Below are 22,327 nucleotides of genomic sequence, written 5' to 3'. Positions count from 1 at the left end.
TTAAAACAAGCAACAAATCAGTTTAAGCCCACCTTTAAACAGCTGTTCAAGCCAATGCAATACGAGCTGCTACAGCGCTTGGCTAAAGATGGTTCCTGTGCTCAGCTCAAATCCCAAGACAGGCTGACAGAGACAAACACTCGCTTCTTGTTGCCGTTATTACAGACATTGAATTCAGAGAGTAGTGAACTATCTTTTAGCCTATTCCTGTGCTTCAGATTGATGACAGACACAAACATGTGGCTTTGGCCTGTTGTATTGCAGCTCTTTGTTGTCAGAGTGAAACACGCTGATGACTTGACTCAGATGGAGTTGTTGTTGGTCACCAAATTTTACCAGTGACAGTATTGATACCCGTTTACCACCCACCACTAGTGGACATACTAAATAGATTTAAATTTTACTAATTTTCCCATGATAGTACACTCTGATTGTTTTCTTGAGCTCTTGCCTTGTTTGTTCTCTTAACTCAGGATGATTATGCTGGTTTTCCTGTGATAAGGAGTTGATTTCAGCATTTTTTTAAGCTGCAGGGAAATTAACTTGTTACTATGTGATAACTAGCATGGTCATCTCAGATAAGAAAACAATCAACATGTACTCAACAGCATGGGAAAATTGAGAAAAAAATGTGTGATTGTATTTTTGCTTAGGGCTTCCATAGACATGAATGTCAGGACAAAATGTTGCCAGTAAGGTATTTGTCTTTGATGTCAAGAAAGTTTAAAAAGACATAATAAAGTCTTGGCACTCAAGTAGCAAAACTGTCTCCAAGATCAGATGGATTAAAGCTTGTCTCATACAACAAAAATCATAAATGTGAGTACTGCCCACCATTAATGTGAAGAAGACTTGGCCCGTCCTCCTCAGCAGCTGCTTCCCGACAGAGAGGTACTGCAGGGTTTCTTCTGAAATATATTCAGAGTGGTCAGGACGTTGGGCCTGAGGTTGGCCAGCCAATATCTGCTGTATGTAAAGAGAGAAGCTGATTCAACATTTTCCATGTTTTAATGTGGCATGATAATTCTGGGAAGCTGTGATGAGGAATACGGGAATTTTGAGACAGAAGACCACTGTTTTACTTGTTGATGTTTCTTTGGTCGGAAAGAGAGAGAGGGACTAATATTTGACTCTTTATTTTGAAAGCTGCCTCGATCCCCTGAACTCGTGCATGTGTATAAATAAGCATTTCTGTGGTCAGGTCACCTGAAGAAATGTTTTCGTTTAACACATCCCATTTCCACAATAGCTTTCTAGTGTCCAATATACACTTAATATGATTAACTGTGCTCGCGGCATTTCTGATTTTAGATTTGTTTCAACCCAATTATCATGTGACATTATGGAAAAAAAATAACATACCAATGCTAAACATCAGTCTTTCTTTGTTTCTATTATTTGTAGGTTTGTGTTCAAAGAAAAAATTAAATACGGAAGATTTTCCTGACTTCTTCAATTTATTCATATCTGTCTTTTTTCCCCAATAATTTGCAACTGATAACAAAACATACATTCTTCAGACCTTAAAAAAACAACCACATAGGAACAACCCTTTTCTTCAGTTTGGGAAGATCAGAAAACAATAGTTGCAGGAATAACCCTGATTTATAATGACAACTTTTATACCCAAGTAGCAGCCAAAAGTGGTGAAATGAAACCAGGGCAGACCTGTGAAAAAGTGCAATTCCTTGAGTGTCCACATGAGGCTGGCTCCAAGAGAAGAAGTCAATTAAAAATCAAGACATTGTAAACATGAAGACAGCGTTAGTTCTTCAGCAGCACTCTCAAGACTGGTTGTAATTGTTGCTGATAAAATGATGGAATTAAGAATAAACTGAGTTTGGCTTCCTTGTGTGTAGATATGCTGATTTTAGGAAAATCTACAGCAGTCTCTTAACCTTTCTGCAGCTTTGTGTCTGAAAGAAAAACATATTGTTGGCCTGTGTCATGGTTCCATCATTAATTCATTTTTGCCCCCTTTTTTTGCAGTTGACTCGTCAGAGGCTTGTGGATGCAGACGGCATCATCAACCCTGGGGCTTTCTACATCTACCTAACCGCCTGGGTCAGCAATGATCCTGTGGCCTACGCCGCCTCGCAGGCCAACATCCGCCCACACCCTCCTGAGTGGCTCCATGACCGTACCGACTCCATGCCCGAGACACGCCTCAGCAGTAAGTCAGCGTGCAGTATGTCCAGAAAATATGCTAAATTTAACAGGATGCCCTCAAGTGTAATGGAATTACTTTTTTCTTCAGTACTAGGGAGGAAATCTTATTATTTGTTCCAACAAATGTGGCAAATTCAATGTTTGTTAAAATTCGTACTTGATACATGGCACATTTGAACTAATTATATTTCCTAAGTGAAACTTTCATACTGAAGAGTTAAGCCAAATATATGAAGGGCTCATTGGTCTCGGCTCCATGAGGCAGCTGCTACATGTGAGCAGTGTTTATCTCTTGTGGTCTGAGTTATTGCTCCTTGTCTGCCTTTTAGCTTTAAGTGAAGTAGTAGACTTTACTATACCACAGTGCTATGTGTGCTAGCTCAGGTTGCAAGGCTAAGGACCAAGAAACAGCTCAGTGTGGTTCTTCTAATGGTGCCTGTGGTGAACGCTATAATCCTGGCTACCATGGGGCCCTAGCATTACACACAAAAACACACACACATTATTAAAACCCAGTGACCCCAAACACTACACACACCCTGTTCTCATTTCCCTACCACACACACAGATTGTAACTCACATAAAAAGTACATTCATGTTGTTGGTTGATTCTAACCTGTGATTTGGAACAATTCAGGAAGTTCTCCATGGGGGAGGAAAATGATTGGATAACAAGAAGAGACTCAGGTTAGAGTAAGAAGTACAATTGGATAACAAGCAGGAAGCCCTTTATAGGCGGGGGGGGGGGGGGGGGATGACTGGATAGGCAGCATGAAGTGCTTGGCTGTGCAGGAGCCCCAAGGAGCAGATCTGTGTTGGCCAAAAGCCAGCTTGTGTCCTAATGGAAATTTATAGTTGAGATTATAACAGGCCAATCCATGTTAGCAAGTGCTCCTGTCTGACCCTGCAGGCAGAGTGGAATATACAGATGCAATAACATGACAAGACACAAAAAGTTGTAGTTTTTCTTATGAAAGCAGAGAAATATTAACCTTGCAAAGCAGATGGATTGCCCAGATTGTCTGTCATCAGGCAAATCCATCTTGCTGAGAACGCACCTAATCAGTTTGCATCAGTTGAGGAGAAAGATGTCCGAGCTACAGGTGAGGTTTAGTTGTACTGGGGGAGGGGCATTTTATCAAAACCGGGCTACATTGCTTTATTAAAACAAGAGAAAAGAGCCACACTGAATGCTTCTCTTGGCAGAAAAAATGTTTTTACACTTGTACCGTCTTTTAGCCAGTCGTAGCCTCGTCTTTGTGTAGTTGACAAACATTTTTAGTCATTGTTTTCAGGGGGCATTATGGGGGGGGGGGTCAAAGTGGGGATCTAGAGCAGAGTTTCCCAACCATTTTTACTTGGGGCCCCCCCTACATGTACCTAAGAAAACACTGCCTTCAAAAATCAACATAGATTTTAATTGTTTCACTGTCAGAATCCCTTTTCTTATCAAAAGACCTTTGTGTAAACTACCTAATAACTGCATGATCATGGTTTCAGTCAATATTTGCAAATCTAATGTCAGCCTCAGAGCAGACAAAGCCTCGTGCCCCCCTCCCAAGATCACTGGTGCCCCCAATGTGGGGTCCTGGACCACAGGTTAGGAACCGATGATCTAGAGGGTCTGTCTCGGGGGGGAAAAAAAGGAAGAGTGATGCAATTTTTATGCATTTTGAAATCTGTGTACTCAACAGCATGGGTGGAATTATTTTCTGAAAAAAATTTATTTCTATGCCTCTCTGATGTGTCTGTCTCCCCAGACATTCTAAGGACATTTAAGGTTTTGAGAAAACATGAGTTTAATAATGCAAAATCCCTTCTGGTAATTTCTACTTTTTCTCGGTTTGACTATTGAGATGAATTGTACCTGATCAATGACCAAAGTCAGACTGACTCCATCTCACACAGTGGCCTAACAAGTTCTAGTAAATCAACAGATATCTTTGGTTGAAATTACCATGTTGTCATTATTAGTAGGCCCCCATGTTGACCTGCCTCACTTGGATCAGCACCTTTACCAACCTGAAGACATCATCATCCCATCCTCCTCGGATTGGTCTGAAAAGGTTGAATATCAAAAGGAACATAGTTTTTTAAAAGACCTGCTGCAAATAAAAAATGAAGTCAAACAGTAATAAAGAATAGTTTTGAGGAACTGAATTTTCAGATTCACATTAGTCGTATAAATATGAAAAACAATGAGATACATGTTATTCTGTTATGGGACAGTCAGCATGAGATTTCTTAACCCTCTGCTATAAGCAGAATATTTTGGTTTAACCTGTAACTATTTTATCAATAATAAATTGAATGTAGGGTTTTTATTCAAAGTAACTTTTCTTGGTCCTTTTCTGCAATTCAAATCCCATTTTTGAAACTAAGACATTGAGTTTTAAGGGGTACTGTGTATTTATTTATCTCATTGAAAACTACCTACCTGCTGTGTTTTCATTCTTTACTGCTGGTGCTTCTTGACGTTTTTTCAGAAGAAGGTATTTTCCTGATCCTGACCAGAAAGTATCACATAACTATCTTTTCCCTCTGATTGAGTGTTTAGGAAATTATATGTAGTCCTCTGACTGTCCTCAGGATTCATTCAGCTCTTAACTCACTTAATCAATATTTAACAGGAAGCTGCATTTTAACAAGTTAACGACTAGCAAGGAAGATGGCTAAACCAACTGAATTAGTGATCATAAATGACAACATTTAAAAAATCATATATTATTAAAATTGAGGGAAAAAGTCTAATGTCTTAAAAAATGGGCATGCTGCCCCCAGTTAACCTTGTAAAGCAGATGAATACACCCGTTTCTGTGTTTCTTACTGGCAAATCCATCTTGCAAAGCTCCCATCTGAACCGTTTGGGCCCGTTTAGAAAGTGGCAGGGCCAATCAGCGTCGAGGGGCAGTACTTTCAGGCGCGGTAGAGTCGTGACATAAGCAAGCAGCAACAAGAGGCCGGTGCAATTATGGTGGAAGACATTGGCGTGGATGCTGCTAAAGTGTCAGTTTTATCAGAACTTGACAACATTTTTTCATTAAAAGAAGAACAGCATTGAGTTGTTTTCTTTTCGAAACCAACAAAAGTCGTGTACTGACATGTCTACAGTCGCCATGGTTTGTGTTATGCAGTTCTCTATGAAGTTTACTCCTCGGTAGGGGTGGAGCTCCGTTGCGGCTACGTCACGTGTTTTGTTGCTCTGATTGGCCCGTAAAGATGTGACAGACAGAACATTCATCCAGTCACCCTCCAAGTTTTTTTTTTTTTTTCAGAGGCTCTGCCCTTTCCCAAACGCTGTCTTTGAGTGGTTTACCAGATGGATGTGTGAAACAAATCCATCTGGCATGCCAGGTTAGCTCCCACTAGTTTTAGTCAAGAAAATTGACTGCTTTGAATTTTTGGATGTCTGACATTTTCCCTATTTTAATGTCGTATTAAATGATTGATAAAGAAATTTAAGTATCAAAGCAGAGAAATAGTTCAGAAAGATAGATGTAGGATTGCAGAGAAAACCTTAAGATCTGCCACATGCAGCAATGTGTTAGTAATTATACAGCAAGCTTAAAACTGAATGAAAACAGTGTTTTGTCAGCAGAAAATGTGACTTCATAGCAGAGTGGCAGACAGGTATGCGTGTTTATGAATCTATATTATGCTTTATGTGGCAGTTGCTAAGTTTAGGGTGTGGTAATGGCGGTGATTCTGACATTGTAATTACCGTGAATCAACGTTAGCTCTGACACTCTGCTGTGTCTGGAACTGATAGGCCCTCATTAGGCAGGCTGGGCCACAGGCTGGTTGGGCTGGAGTCAATGGAGCTCTGTTTCACGCTGCTCCGCCCACAACCTACCACACAGACACTCTTGCACGCACGCACACATGGCTGCAGATGAAGCTAGACTTGGAGCACGGTTAGGTTGGAGAGGCGGTGCCTTGATATTGGTGGTTTGGCTGAAGAAGATAAAATGATTTCTGCAGAAACACTAAATGATCAAAAACTAATGTCAGTTAATCAGAACAGACAAGTATCATCTGCAGATGTCATCGTTACTTTTGTCGATGTATCTGATTATCTCCATGTTGTTCCTGTTGTGCTTCCATGAAGTGCAAATCATTATCTGTTGCTGTATTTGCTCTCAAAAAGAAAACAATACAGTTACACTTTTTATTGGTACCTATTCATCCTTTGCGCTTCGTCTTTCCTTACAGTCCCGGCAGCTGAGCCCATCGAATACGCACAGTTCCCCTTCTACCTCAACGGGCTCCGTGAGACGCCACAGTTTGTGGAGGCCATCGAGAGCGTGCGGGCTATCTGCAGCAACTACAGCCGACAAGGACTGCCCTCCTACCCAAACGGCTACCCTTTCCTTTTCTGGGAACAGTATGTTAGTCTGCGCCACTGGCTCCTGCTGTCCATCAGTGTTGTGCTTGCCTGCACCTTTCTCGTCTGTGCACTCTTCCTGCTCAATCCGTGGACCGCCGGCATCATTGTGAGTATAAGACAAAAACAACAACAAAAAAACCCACTAAATATCTAGTTTTTATATGTGTGATGCATTTGCACAGTATCCTCCTAACAAAGAGCTGAAAAACACGAGCTCCACTTAAAACAAATAAACTTCTTTTAATTCCTGCTTTTTATGTGTGGTCCACGAGGACTCTCAGAGAAAAGAGAGTCAGAAAAGAGAGGGGGCTGCTGTGTGTTATTGTAGCCCCAGTCACCACTGTTTATCTTATGCTGTTTTGTCAGGCCCAGTCTGTTTAGTCTAGTCCAACACTCCCAGACACCATCGCTGAAATGAATGGGGAAAGGATACAAAGTTGCCCAGGCAACTTGCTCCCACTCTAAACCTATAAAAAGCTTGATTTTATTTCCATCCTCCACACTCTTCCTCTTCTAGTCCTTTCAAAAGAGAATCCTCCAATCATGAACGCAGGCAAGCACAAAGACACTGACTCCAAGCAAATATGCTCATATGAATATGTAAACACACAAGTACATAATTCACACAGAAGTTGGACACAGAGTGCTCTGGTATTTCTCTCTGGTGGGTTTGTGTTTTACGACAGGCAGTGGCCAGGCCACCAGAGCCCTTAAACAGAGGGGGAGGGGACTCTGTGTCCATCCTTCAGGCTTTACTAGCAAGATCAAAAGACAAGTTATGGAGAGGCGTCAAGTTTAACCATTCACTCTGTCCAGGACCAGACCACCACCAACCCTGAAATGTCAAACCTTCAACCTTAAGCCCTCCAAACCCGCTCAGCTCATAGGCCTTTCTCAACTTAGCTCAGTAAAGACGTTTCTCATCCATCTCATATTGACTTTTGTTCAAAGAGCAGTCACCTGTGTCTGGGTTGGTAATTTGTTGTTTTGAAAGTTTGACATCAATGAAAGTTTAGTTACCAAGAAACTGCATGAGTGGGGTCGAATATGTTGTCAATGCACCCATACAGTTTTAATCAGATCACCTCGGGTGCGCTTGAGTTTTAAATGTTACAGACAGTCGGGCAGCACACACAGAACCCCCCCCCCCCCGGACACGCATGCCCATACTCTGTATATTGTATATGAGCACATTCGCACAGCTCTCTCCCTGCCCACCTCAGCCCTCTTCAAAGGATTTGGGCCCCATGTAACCTGACACCTGTCAGCTGATAATGGCATTTACTCCAAGCTCCTGTCCCACTCTGCACTCAAGCCTGAAAACACACATCAAGACAGACATATATCATCCAAAGTGATGTAACTACGTAACACATCAGTAAGACAGAGAAACAGATCCAGATCCTGATGTACTTTTTTTTTTTTCACCAACTGTCATGTATACATTAAAAATTTGGGTCAACTGTAATGCAGGCTTTAAGATTTTACACATGAAAAATGTGATTTATAATCCTAACTTGATTTCTGTTTCACCATTGTGTGTTCAAAGTATTATTGTTATGTTGTGAGCAACAAAATGAAAGTAGTGACACAAAAATCTGCAGAAACCTCTTCATTATTAAAAGAAACTCAATTATTGTCTCGAGGTAATGCAGGTTTTCTGAGACATGGTTGGAGAAGAGGGTGTTGGAGCTGATCAATTTATTTTAACGCTGGTCAGTTCCCAGCTAGGGGGAGCATTAATTCAAGCACACCAGCATAGTGCACCAAATTGATCCAAACTCTGATACCTTTGTCCACTTGGAATATAAAAACACAAGTCAGACTGCTGCAGGAGTAACATGCACACACTGGAAACATCAGCTGCTGCAGGACAGTTTTCCTCCTCATCTGCTCAGATCTGTGGTGAAAAGCACTCCAAAAGTTTTTGGCAAGTTAGATTAGTTAAAAATAACAATCCCATTTTAATGAGCCCATCTTATAAGCTGACAGACTGTTATTTTATGATGTGTTCAGGGTAAGCTCAGTAAAATGACTATCAATAAAGTGTTCAGATGTAAAATCAAGGAAAGACATTCAATTTTTGATAAGAAATTTGAATAAAACAATTGAGGATGAGATTTTTTTTCAGCAATATGAATATATATAACAGATGGACTTTTTCACTATACTTAGCTTATACCACTTGTCATTTTGTCCTTCCTCCAAAAAACAGAAAAATACCTATAGTAGTATTGATTAGGACTCAAATCAATAATGGTGACAATAAGGCTATCAATATCAGGAAAAAGTGGTGATCTTATGAGTCAGATTGGCAGGAAAATCAGCTTAGATTCTTTCTTTATTTTGATTACAGTGTTCACACTTGGCATCAGTTATTTCGTATCTGAATCACAAGTCAGGATGATGATATTTTGTCCAACCCCTGATCTTAAATTTGGCTGTTTGCCTTAATCTGTTTTGAACTACACGGCAAAACCCCATTATTTAACTATTTATTTAGATTCATTAATCACTCATAGGTTTACCAGAAGCTTCTCCTCTCCTTTCAGGTATTGGTGCTTTCTCTCATGACAGTGGAGCTGTTTGGCTTCATGGGTCTGATGGGAATCAAGCTGAGTGCTGTGCCTGTGGTCATCCTCATTGCCTCTGTGGGCATTGGAGTGGAGTTCACCGTCCATGTTGCTCTGGTATGTACACAAACCTGTTAAGTAATATGGAAATATTTTCATGTTTGTCTCTATATTAAAAGATAACGATTATTGGTATGTGTTTTGAAATCACAGATTCCCTTGTAGGAGAGACATAAATGATGTTTTTGTGTGTCATAGGCGTTCCTGACAGCCATAGGGGATCGTCACAAGCGGGCAGTGCTGGCGCTGGAGCACATGTTTGCTCCAGTGCTCGATGGAGCCTTTTCCACCTTGTTAGGCGTCCTCATGCTTGCTGGCTCTGAGTTCGACTTCATCGTCAGGTGAGGACAAAAAATAGACTCTCATTCTCGTAGTTTAATGTATAAGCACTCAAGACTGCACTTACAGAGGTTAAGCTTTCGTTTCTATGTGGCGTCAGTGGACCATTGAGACCATGCCCCAACCTGTATGTCACCCAGGAATCTACCTGAGACACCGGCCATGCATGAAAGCTCTCTCTCATCTTCCACCCACATCTCCCTCTCGTATTCCCTCTCTGTAAACCTCATCCTTTTTCCAACAGGATTTGTACATTTCTCAGCGAAGAAACTGCATAAACAAGGCCCTTTTCTCTGCTCTGTTATGTCTGCTCTTTCATCTTCTTCTTCTCTGCTCTAGTGTATCTCATGCCAGACATTTTTAGGGGGAACCAGAGGAAGGATGGAAAGTTGAAGGTCAGGAGAACAAAGAAGAGGAGAAAGGAAGCAGAGGGTACAGAGTGAAAGAGAGTGAGGGGGAGAAAGAGCAGGAAAGTCGTCTTCTTCAGCTAGTTTAACTGCCCTCGCAAGACAATTCTTAAGCATGGGAAGGAGTAACGGGGTGGTGGGGCAAGAGGGCAGTTGTGGAAAGACAGGAGAGGTGGAAATTAAAGGAGACACACTGTGGGAGCTCTGCGTCGGTGGCTTCTTTTGAATGTGTGCACACTGAGGCATCAGAGTGAGTAGTTTTGAGTAGTAGCTGTTCAAGGGGGAGAAGAAATCGAATGATTCCCAAGCCGTTAGTTTTCTGAGAAGTTTCCGTGATCTCAGTGAATGATTTAAAATAGACCAAGTTGCTGTATGACACTGTCAATTTCATCAACTTAAACAATGACTAGAAATGTTAGTCGACTACCTTTTTTTCATGAGAATAATGAGACTAACACTAGCTAAAGATAGATCTTAGGAGATAAAAACTGAAGCTTAGTTTTTCTCACAGAGACTAAAATGTTAGTGCTGGAGTGTTGGACATTATAAATCCATGATATTTCTCCAATGTAGGTATGATTGGTAAAACTTAAAGAAACAGGGTGTACACAGGGTCTTAAAAAGTATTAAAAGTTCGAACCATCCATAAATTTTCTACACCGCTTATCCTGTACCTATTCCAGCTGCCATTGGGCAAGAGTGTACACCCTGGACTGGTTGCCAGTCAATCACAGGGCTGACATACAGAGACAGACAACCATGCACTCTCATTAAACACAGGCAACAGCGCTAAGCCCTGCACTGCTGTGCAGCCTATATTAAAAGTTGATAAATCAATCTTGTCTGAATTAAGGCTGTTAAAAAGACCCACCATGAAAAGCTTTCTTTATCGATCTCTGCTCCTCTTTCAATAAAGGACTTCACTCCAGATCTGATTAAAAACTGTTGCTGAAGCTACATCCAAGCTAATAGCTCCATCAGCTTCGAGTACTGCTAAAACCCACCAGTGACTATCGCAAACTCCTGCCAAAGCAGGTCAGGAGAAGAGCAAAAACATCTTCTTCACCCTGAAAAGCATCCAGTGCAGTTCTTTGCTATTTTTTAGATAAAGCCTATCCAGAATGACTAAACTTCACCCGCTTCTACTGCCCCATTCTCTTCTAATGAAGCTGATTGGTCAGGTCTGCTCTCAGACTTGGAAAAATCATTTCAGACTACAGCTTTGCTGATGACAGGCATGAAATCTGGTCAATCCATCTGCATCTTGCAAGTTATGTTTTTGAAGGTAACATTTAAGTTTTCTGCAGAGTGGTTGAAGTCGCATTTTTGTCTTACTATCAGCACAAAAAAATGTATGCAACTGTGTCATTAATGTAACAGATCTGAAATTTAAGATGCAATTGGGTCTTCAAACATATGAAGATGGTCTTAAAGGGGTCTTTAAAAGTATTACATTTAATGTCAGATTTTTTTAATAAACCCTGGTAGAGATTGGATAGAGAGCACTGAAGCAGTTTGATTACTGTTTTTAGTGTATTTGAAAGTAACTGAAGTATAAATGTGTTTGACATTTCTATTAATCTTACAGTTTGGCTAATAAAACTGGTTAAAATGAAATAATTATTTTGGCTAAAAGTAAAGACTAGCTTTTTATTGACTAAAACTGAACTGAAATGGTTTGGGGTTTTTGTCGACTAAAACTTTCAAGAGTGAAAATGACTAAAATGTCACTAAAACTAAAAGTTTTGGTATTAAGACTTAAACTAAAACCAGAACAGCTGCCAACATTAACACTGCTGTATGATCGAGCTAGCCTGCTTAAGTAAAATGCAGTCCATGTGATCTGTCGGCACATACACTCTGTCATGTGCCAAACTCTGCACTCATGCATGCACACCCACACTATCACACATTGTCTGCCCCCTCACGCACACACCGCCTTGCACCCTGACCCTGTAATCATGGGGGTCAGTGATGGCGTGCCTTCCAGTGAGAGGACACACAGTTACACACTTGGAGAGACACACACAAACATACACAAACACAGGGAGGCCTAAAGACCTTCTCTCCTCACCTCCAGTGGTGTGCTCTGGTTTCTGGCTCAGTCTCAGGCCTCCATTTAAAGGTTCTGCTGTTGTCTGAGCAAACAAAGCTGCGGCCCAAGACGGCGCAATAACAACAGGCCCGGCTCGTATTTTTCTGCTTGCGCCGAAAGAAATGTTTCCCTGACTTTCCCCGTCAGCCCAGTGAATGTTTTCCCTCTAAACAGCCCGGTGGGGCTCTCTGCCTGGTATGTGGGCTCCACGCGTGCATATGTGCATTTTGTGTGTCCAAAGGTGACGTGGCGTTTACTCCACCTGGTGTGTGTGGAGCAGAGGGATGACTCTGTTATTTCAGTTTCAGTTACAGAAAGAGTTTTGATTATCCAATAAACGTAAATGATGGACATGTGGTCAAGCTTTAAAGGCTGTATAATGTATAAGGGTCCGTATGTGCCTGTTTGGATCTGGCTTCAAAGGCTGTTACGTTATATTTACACATGCACAAAAATCCTGAAAATTTCCAGAAATTTTTTAGGGTAAGCCGCATGTGTGAACGCAAACAGCAGAATTTTCACCACAACTTCACTCGAACATTTTCCCGCTAGCCCCCTTTTTGTTTGATGAAATCAGATTGAATCGATGTGTGAATACTGCTGAAAATACTGAGGAAATTCATCACATGGGAATGGGTGAGGTTGACTACTTTTACATCATGCACAAGTAACAAGGATTAAAGGCAGAAACCATTATTAAAGCTTGAGATCTTCTTCTCCGAACACCTTGAAAATCTTGTAAAAATAGAGTGCCTGTGTCCACAGTCTGTGCTTTTTACACTGGCAGTAGTTAAGACCTCAGATTCAAAGCTGTGTATTAAAAATGAGCACTCTCAGTGGAAAAAATGGTGGCTGTGGGCAAAGACCCTAAATGTGCTGTTTAACTGCAGTAACTTTGCCCCAGAACAAGGAACCTTAAGGATCTGTTTGGTTTGCGATAGCAATGTGTATTTTTGTTAAATAAATGCCTTAATCATTCACAATTCCTCATCTTTTTTATTATGAAGCTGTAGCAGTTATCTCTTAATCTGAAACATTTAACTTCAATAAGGATTTCAACCTCTTCACCGTAATTGTATGACAATTTGTGCACTGGTGCCCCAATGCATACAGCATATGCCCTTTATTATTGGCGCCCCTGCCCCTCAAACATCCTTACTCCACCACTGGTGCAGACCACCTAGTCCAGTTTTGGTTTGATTGAGGTTTATATAAGGGTTAATTGATCACTAACCACATTGTCTAAGTGTGTTAGTTCAACTTTGAGAAATTTGATTAAGCTCAATTTCTGTCACACTGACATGTTTCCTTGTGTTTTAAAGGTCCAGTTTGAGTTGATCTAACACAGTAATTGGGCTTTTTCATACTGCATGTAAACATACTCAGTGTGTCTCTGATAACCTGGAGAACTGAGCAGGGAGGAAAGCCTGGCCTAATGAAGGGAGCTGGATAGGTGAGAGGGAGCGAGGAGGATTTAGAGTTGAGATTGGGGGGTCTTACCTGATACATTGGAGATTTAATTAGACGAAGGGGATTGTGGAGTGGCCGGGAATTTCACAAGGGCTTAGCTGGAAAGAAGGGAGAGAGGAAAGAGAGAAATAAAAGTGAGGGAGAGAGAAAGAGAGAGAGTGTGGAGGGGGTGGCGCTCTGAGGGTCCCCTTCTCTTCTTCCTAGACTAAATTGTTTAAATTCTATACCCTTCACTTCATTTGTTTGCCTCTCCCTCTCTCCTTTTAGAGCTGGAGAGGAGAGAGAGGCCCCTGTCCTCTTGTGCCCCCCCCTCCACACCCTCTAACGTTCCCCTCACCCTCCTCTCCTCTCATCCCTCCTTTTTTTACCCTCCCTTACCCCCTCTCACCCCCCTCCTCTTCCTTCACATTCCTCACTGCTTTGTTTTCTCCATGTTTGCTTATACACCACACACCCAAGAGAGAGTACCCTCGCCCCCAATAACCCCCCCCCCCCTTTTTTTTCTTTCCTCCCGTGCCTTTGAATTAACCAGCTCTGGCTAATTATGCTTCCCCTTTCTTTTCTCTCTGCGGCTTCTTAAAGACTAACTCTCTTTGGCAGGACTTAGAATCACACAAGGTACATTTCTGTTTTGCTCCTTGAAAGCCCACAGTGCATGAGTGCCTGTCTGTGGGGGGTTTACACATGTGTGTGTTTGAGGAGTGGCCAGGCGTCTTTGTGGAAGTATTATTTCAGGCATGTGTCATGGTTGATCTTGCACATGTCTCTCCATGTCTAAGCCTCTGTGGTTTGTGCAGGTATTTTCTTTGTTTTTATGTGAGCTCTGTTTCTCTTCTTGTCTGTCTGTGGTGGTCTCTGCGACTGTTTTTTCTTACTTTGTTTAATTTTCTTGGTCCTGGTCATAAAATGTCATTTTTTTAGGTGGTCTCGTCCATCATATTTGGCAATTGTCACTACATTTTCATGTTGTATCAGAAGGAGTGTCCAATAATTGTGATGTGAATGTTTTTAATATAATGTTTTAAACCTTTGATGCTGCATTCATCATGGATGGTAACATTTATCACCTTTACTTAACTACATTTATGTGTATTTCTGGTGTTTGCAGGTATTTCTTTGCAGTGTTGGCCATCCTTACAGTTCTTGGAGTTCTGAATGGATTGGTCCTTCTTCCAGTATTATTGTCATACTTTGGGCCGTATCCAGAGGTGAGAACCACAGAAAAACTAAGAATAAAAAGTGCAAGAAAATTGAAAAATACATTGGTAAAATGGCACATTTTCATGCAAGGGGCATGCCTTTAGCGTATAAGAATGAAGGTAGACTGAAGGCACGCCACAGACACATCAGGTTGTAGATGTTTCTGCTCTGTGACCACTGAACTAATTGATCTGTATTTGTTGCTTAGTTTCTTTTATGTTTGTGTCTTTGTTAATTGCCTGTCTTGGCAGGGACACTCTTGTTAATGAGATTCTTGACCTCTGGGAGGTTTGTCTGGTTAGATACATTTAGAAGGTCATCAATATTTCTGATACTTGAGTACTTTTTTGGTACTTTTGGATACCAAAATAAAAAAAAAATTCAATTTCTTTAGGAATCATATGTATTGAAAAGGACAGAAGCTTTAGAAAACCTACATATATACAAATAAGGTGCCATGGGGAGGGATGAATTCATCAAAACATTGCAAGCAGACTCCTGACCTCTGTGTAAACTTTAACATACAAAACCAGAATGTTGCAGACATATTTATACAAATAATCCTTGTGTTTTCTTAGTTTGGACTGCACATTTGCTGTCTTTTTAGGTCAAATTTGACCCACCGAGGTTTTACGGTTTTTAAAGTAGACAGCATAAACTATCTTTTATTTATCTATTACAGAAGTTTCTGAATCCATTTCTTAAATGTATGGCAATTATGCCCCATTCACATGATACTATTCCTCACTTTTGAGTTTTAAAATAATAACAATATAACTATATATAATAATTTTGTTTTTTTTTTCCATTGAAATGATGTTTAGAAGAACATTTGATGACTCATGATTAGAGCTTGATACATTTTTAAGCCAAGAATGTATTTTTTGAATCGCAGCAATTATCACAGTGACCCAGTTTAGTTTTGCCTTGTTATAAAACATATTCACAATTTATCACCCATTTCCGTATTTAAACTTTTTAGCTTACTATATTTCAGATCATTCACAGTTTTTAAATATTTTCAGAATTTGTAGTCCATGTAGTTCTATGTACTCAGTAACATGAAATTAACCCTTTCAGTGTCAGAGTTAGCATAAACAATAAATTATTTTGATTGTAGTTAGTTGAAAATATCAGTTGTTTTTTTTTTGACAGCACAAGATCACATTTGTTTTCCTCAAAGGCCAAAACTGACCCCACCTAGTTTGTCTTGTTATAAAGCATAAGATGTGCCATTTAATCCTGTTACATATTTTTTGCAGACTTTATTCCAAGTTTTACTCATTTTTGGAAGTATTGATCAATGATCGGGGTTGCATTGAACTCTAGACCCAATGTTTGTGTAAAATAAGCAAAAATTCTAGATTAGTTTGGATTATTACAAATTGGTACATGGCTGTTAGTAGTCAAGACAGTCACACGCTCTATCTTACTGATCTAATCTCATCACAAACAACAGATAATGGAAAAGGGACGAAAAAATATAGGCAAAAACATATATTCAAGGGAAAAAAAACATTAAACGTGTTGTTATATCCATGTTATTGTTAAAACATTTTTGTCAGAATACTATGAATTTATTTCAATTAGAATTTTAAAAAACATACAAAACACTTTTGACCTGCATAGACAACAGTCAAATTTTTTATACAGTAAAAGACAAGTAATTTATTGTGAGGATTGATTATGTAGGGTATTTTCAAAGTGTGAGGTAGGAAGCCATCCATGTTATTTTTAGACAGCTACATCAAAGAATTGCATATCTATCTGACTTTTGAAAATGGGAAAAAAATGACCCCGAGGATAACATACAGGTTAAGATACTATACAAGCGTTTGCCTGCAATCACTGATCACTCAAAACAATATACCCCTACACTGGGTGCCGGGCACGTGTATTTTTGTTGATGTGGTATTTTAACAGCTATCAGTGCCTTGTGGCTTTAAATAGCATCATGCCTTAGTTTAAAATTCTGCTATCATGACTACCCTAGAAAGAACCACCTTTTATTTCATGAGGAGTAGAAGCAGCTCATTGTACCCTCCTCACTGTCTCTCACCTTCCCTCTCAGGTGTCGCCAGTTGATGGTCGTAGCCGATTACCAACTCCATCTCCAGAGGCCCCTCCTCCTGTGGTCCGCTTCTCTGTCCGTCCTCACCACACCACCGGGACCACCACCTCTGGTGCAGCTTCAGACTCTTCAGACTCTGAGTACAGCTCAAACACCACAGCGTCGGGTATCAGCCAGGAGCTACAGAACTACAACCTTCCCTCCTATCAAAGAGGCCAAACTCGAGCAGAGGAGCAGCAGTACCACCTCCAGGCCAGCAGGGGCAGGGCAGCCAGGATAGAGGAGGGGAGGAGAGCAGGATCAGGGCCCAGACGCTCAGCCAGGCAGCCTGAGCCTCCAGCTTATACTTCGGTAAGAAGATTGTGTTTCATGTATGATTCTCTTGTGACAGTTTTTGTTGTCTGAAATAACAAAAATAACTTAATGTCTTGTTCTGTAGAATGTGTCCTCTCAGGGTTGTGATTCTGGGCCCCAGTCCAGGGCTACTCAGCGTAACAGCAGCAGGGACCCCAAGAGCCAGCTGCACTGGCAGGCCCCGCCCCCAGCCCGCCCGCGCATGGACGCTTTTGAAACTGCTACTGAGGCTGGGGGCCATCATGGCTCTCACAGCCATAGAGAACACTCAGCAGGTCACAGGGCCCGCTCTACCCACAACCCACAGCCTAATCACCACCTCCCACACCACCACCCCAGCTCCACCCCATACTGCCAACCCATCACCACAGTAACAGCGTCAGCCTCTGTCACTGTCGCCGTCCACCCACCCCCTTTGTCCAACCAGAACCCCCCTACTTCTTCTTATCCAGGATACACTGCAACGGACAGTTACTGCCCATTAGGGCAGGAGGAGCCGGAGACTGTCTTCCAAGACCCACATGTGCCGCTGGACACCCATTCGGGAGTCAGGGGGGTCCAGGTGGAGGCCATGGAGCTTCAGGATTTGGACTTTGAGGCAGCTGAGAGCAACAGTGGCAGGCGGGCAAGCTGAGGTAAGCTGTCAAAAACTATAGTAGATCTATAACTTCATTTCATAACAAGTTTGGACATTATGTAAAATGTAATAAAAGGCATATTTTTCAAACCATCAAATACATATAGGTTAGCTAAAATATCCCAAAAATAAACATATCAAATGATGAAACTAATATTTTAAATTATTTAGGGAAAAGTAAATATTCATTTTGAAACAATAACGGAGACCCTGAACTGTAAGACAACTACAATCCTACATTAAGCAAGAATGGGACATTTCATTTTCAAATTGACAGAAACTGGCGATGTACAAGGTGTTGGTTAAAGTAGAGGTGATGTTACAGGGTGGGAAGGATGACCCTGTCCCAACTTTTTTGAAATTGCAGTTTCCACTTTTTGTGTTGTCTTTGGGCTATTTTCAGTTGACTTCAGTAAGGGTGCATGATACTGGATTTTTGCCGAAGTCCAATATGTCAATATTTACAAACTAAGTTCAGCCAAAATCAATATTGTTACTAATACCAATACTGATGTTTAAATATAGCTTAGAACATAACAAATGAACAAATTCAGTCATTTAAACAGACTTTAAAGTGTAATGAATGATGATTTATAAAAAATAAGACCTCAGCTGATGTAGGTCTGCTGGTCCATCCTAAAACTCCACCAAATGAGGCCTATGTTAGTTCATGCAGGACATGGTAGTTATATGTCCAGCCGTAATCAGCTGACAATCAGCTGATCCCAGTTATAACCTCCCAGCTCCCACAGCCAAGATCTTTCCAGCCACAGATCTTTCTCTCAGCACAGCAGTGTATTTAAACTTGTCTCACTAATCCTTGCTTGCATTAATGCTGATACACCAAACTGTGGCTGCTGGCAAAACTTAACCTCCACCCCAGCCTCCTCCTTTATAGCATGAAGCTTGTTTCACCCTATATATTGTATGCAGTATGCATTGTCATAAATGTATCTGTCCATACAGGGAATTCTAGCCATGCACTCCCTGGAAAGTCAAAGTATGCTGTATGACTAACCCAGAGCATCTTTTGAGCCTGCTCTGCCTAATAAAACTGTTTATCCATTTTGCAATAAAATGGTAAAATATATGTCAAGAGTGTTCCTGACTAAACCTATTTGTTCGTACTGCCAATATTTACAGCTGATAAAGGCAGATTTTTATAGCCATAATATCGGTAGTAAATCTCAACAGAGATTTTCGTATCTGCCGATATATATCATACCAATAATATTGTACCTCCCTTGAATTTGGGGTTTCAATGATTTGCAAATCATCATAATAAGCTGTTATAAAGTTTACTCATTTTCTCAACTTTTAGGAAAAACAATTGCATCTGGTGTACAACTGTGTATTTCTTAATCTGTTCATGAAGATTACTGACAATACGATTTCCTTTTTTTCCAGTTGTGGAGAACTGAATCACAGCGGCCAAAGACTCGGCCTGGCACAGCCCAGCCCAGCGTAGCCCAGCCTGGCTCGATCCCGGCAGAGAACAAGTGTCCAGTGTTGCCGTCATGGTGCTCATTCTTACTGTAACCCAGTGGACTATTGTCTTAGATATTTCTATCTATATTTAAAAGATGTATACATATGTAAATATGAACAAAAAGTAGCTATAATTTTAGGAGATGTACAACTCCTCATGTTAACAGACTGGGGCTGCCATTGTATATGGTGTGAGTGAGTGAGTGTATGAGTGCGATTGTGTGTATATGTGAGGGAGCGATAGATTTCTGATTACTGTTCACTCATCTGTGGATCTGTGCCATTAGGAAGCTTCATCTAGACAAACATACCTGTCAGCATTCACTGTTGCTGCTCAAAGTATAGATATATATTTTTAAATGATAAACATTTATAACTCTATGCAAACGTCTCTTTAAACAAAAGAAGTGATCTGTCTTCATATGTGTTTGTGTGTAGGAGGTGAGTGTAGTGCTGTGATATTTTTCTGGCTTAAACATCAGATCCATCCTGAGAACAGACTAACATTAACACTCATTTCTACATGAGGGGAAGTGTTAGCTTTATCAAACAGGGCTATGATTTATGTGTGGATGTGTGTGTGTTTATTGTTGTATAAAGGTACGCATGTTAATCTATTAATTTTTTATCACAAACCTGTGGTAGTTATGAAACAATTACTGTTTAACTTGACACGCTATGCGTGCTATTTAAGACGAGCAGAAATGAAGAAATTTTAAAGCTGTTTTTTTTTTTTTTGCTTTTTTTAAAATTTTTTTTGCTTTTGTTTGTTTTGTTCTTTTAGCCATTCCTCTGCATTGGAACCTGTTTCTGCTCCCAGCTTTGTATCACTGTGTTAGGCTGCTCTCTGGTCGTATTTTACTGTAAGAGGTTATGTATTGTTTACCCTAGCAGGCTCCACACAGGTTCTATCTCATTTACTGACATACACTCCGTAAACCCACCTCAACAAACTCACTCTGCCGTCACATTACTGATTCTGGAACAGGGTCAACACGGGGCACTAACTCTGTACCCTACGTGCTTGTGTCTAGTGGATAAGCTAAATCTCTGACTTTATACTGTAACCTGACTCAGCATGGCACTTGACTGCATTTAAACACAGAAATATCTCTCCTCAAGTAGCTCTTTATTTCTGTCCAAACAATAAGCTAGCCCACGCAGCCTGCTAAGGGCTAAGCCCTATATGGCCTGACAATGTGCTCTTTGTATGTCTTCATGTATTCATGTATTCATGTGTCTTTAAACATTTCTCTGTTTGTGGTAGTTCATCCTTGTACTCAGTCACAGCTCTCTTTAAGGCTGGCTACACACCAAACATCCATCCATTTTCAATACCGCTTATCCCATTCAGGGTCGCAGTGGGGCACGAGCCTAACCCAGCTGTCATCTGGACTGGTCGCCAGTCAATCGTAGGGCTGACATATAGAGACAGACAACAAGGCACACTCACATTCACACCTACAGCCAATTTAGAGTCACCAGTTAACCTAATGAGCATGTTTTTGGTGGTGAGAGGAAGCCGGAGTACCCAGAGAGAACCCACACATTCACAGGAAGAATGTGCAAACTCCGCACAGAAAGGCCTTGACTGGAAAGTAAACCAGGAACCTTCTTACTGTGAGGCAGCAGCGCTAACCCCTGCGCTGCCGTGCAGCCCCACACACTAAGCAATTAGCAGATATTATTTTTCTAAACATGAGGACAGTTTCAACTTATTTTTAACATCATGATACTCTGAACGCACAAATTTGAGGATTCGGCCAGACTGTGAGACCATAAACCAACTGTTTGTAGTAATGATTTCAGGGTGGAGATCTCACAGGAACTGGTGTGTGCAAATGTTACTTCAGATTAAACTCAAACATAGAGGATGATTGATATCCTCAGCTAGCATTCTGTTTTTTGGCGAAATACAAAAAATAAAGTAAAAGACGATGCATAACATCCTGTTGGTGATGCTATCCCGGGGCTGTCCAAACTATGGCCTGGGGTGGCAAATGTAGCCTGTGGTCTATTTTGATTGGCCCATGGCTAATTCATGGAAAAAATTAAACATGGCCGACATTAGGACATGAAGCTTGTGCATTGTACATTTTAGTTTCAGTACAAGGCAGTGCTACCATGCTAATTCTGTAAACAAACATTTTGACCAGAATAATTTACTTATTTGGGTTTCTTTTGTCTCTATATCGAGTCAATTCATAATCATATTAGCAACCCGAATAATAATATTTTTATTTATAACGCTCCGATGGATTATGGCAGTAAATAGCAGCACCAGTAACATTTTAGGGGCGGAGCCAGTGGTAGCCAAGACCAAACAGCCCTGAAAGCTTAACTGGCCTCCCAAAAAACCCTGAGAATGACTGTGTATTTGCCCTGTAAGTCATTTACCAGTCATTTAGGCGTACTCTTTCACTTAGCATATATAAATTTGCATAGAATTACTCTTTCTAATTTTAATATCCTCAAGTCAAGGAAAATGAAAGTGGCCCCACCCTCCTTATATATTTCTGTACTTGCCCCTCAGTGGAAAAAGTTTGGACACCTCTGTGTTATCTAGTTCTCTGTTGGTTGTTGTCCATATTTTGCAGAGGCAGTCCAACCTGCAGTCATTAATATCAAACATTTTTGATAGGTATGATTCCAGATCAGCAAACTCTGACTAGATTGGGAGAAGTAAAATAGTTGTTGGCATGTCACAGGACAGTTTGGACAAAATCAATTGTGACGAGCTTCAAGTTGGTACATCACCCAATCGAGTGGGGTTAAAAACTGGGCTCAAAATTGTCTGGTGTGTAGTCAACTTAAGTGATAGAAAAGACAACTGGCCCCAGCCGTCTCCACTGACCTCAGCTAATAAAAATCCACAATGACACTAATTGGACCCCCCTTTTTCTCTTTAAGTGCCAAATGGCACTGACCTGAGCCTCAGGGGTCTTAGTTTACTCTGCCAGCCCCCTCTTTATAAGCAGTGGCCAGTTTTTATCTGCATGTGTGTCTCGGTCAGCGTACATACCTGCTCAAACCCCCAGTTCCAGATCCCTAAATCCCTCGCCTCAGTTTCCCACTTC

The 22,327-nt window shown here is 40.9% G+C and overlaps 1 protein-coding gene across 1 annotated transcript in view; it reads left to right on the top strand.

The window, feature by feature from the left end:
* Nucleotides 1-20,761, top strand: part of ptch1 (patched 1) — a 91,650-nt gene extending 70,889 nt beyond the window's left edge. Inside the window, exons 17-24 of the mRNA XM_041787833.1 lie at nt 1,990-2,173; nt 6,382-6,662; nt 9,109-9,246; nt 9,388-9,530; nt 14,609-14,708; nt 16,772-17,122; nt 17,211-17,760; nt 19,170-20,761. Coding sequence (XP_041643767.1) covers nt 1,990-2,173; nt 6,382-6,662; nt 9,109-9,246; nt 9,388-9,530; nt 14,609-14,708; nt 16,772-17,122; nt 17,211-17,759 — 1,746 coding nt within the window. The 3' untranslated portion in view covers nt 17,760; nt 19,170-20,761. The remainder of the gene's footprint in view (nt 1-1,989; nt 2,174-6,381; nt 6,663-9,108; nt 9,247-9,387; nt 9,531-14,608; nt 14,709-16,771; nt 17,123-17,210; nt 17,761-19,169) is intronic.
* The last annotated feature ends 1,566 nt before the right edge of the window (nt 20,762-22,327 follow it).

Source organism: Cheilinus undulatus, linkage group 5 (assembly GCF_018320785.1).
Source record: "Cheilinus undulatus linkage group 5, ASM1832078v1, whole genome shotgun sequence".
NCBI lineage: Eukaryota > Metazoa > Chordata > Actinopteri > Labriformes > Labridae > Cheilinus > Cheilinus undulatus.
The sequence above is the reverse complement of the archived record's forward strand: the minus strand, read 5'-3'. Positions and strand labels throughout refer to the sequence as shown.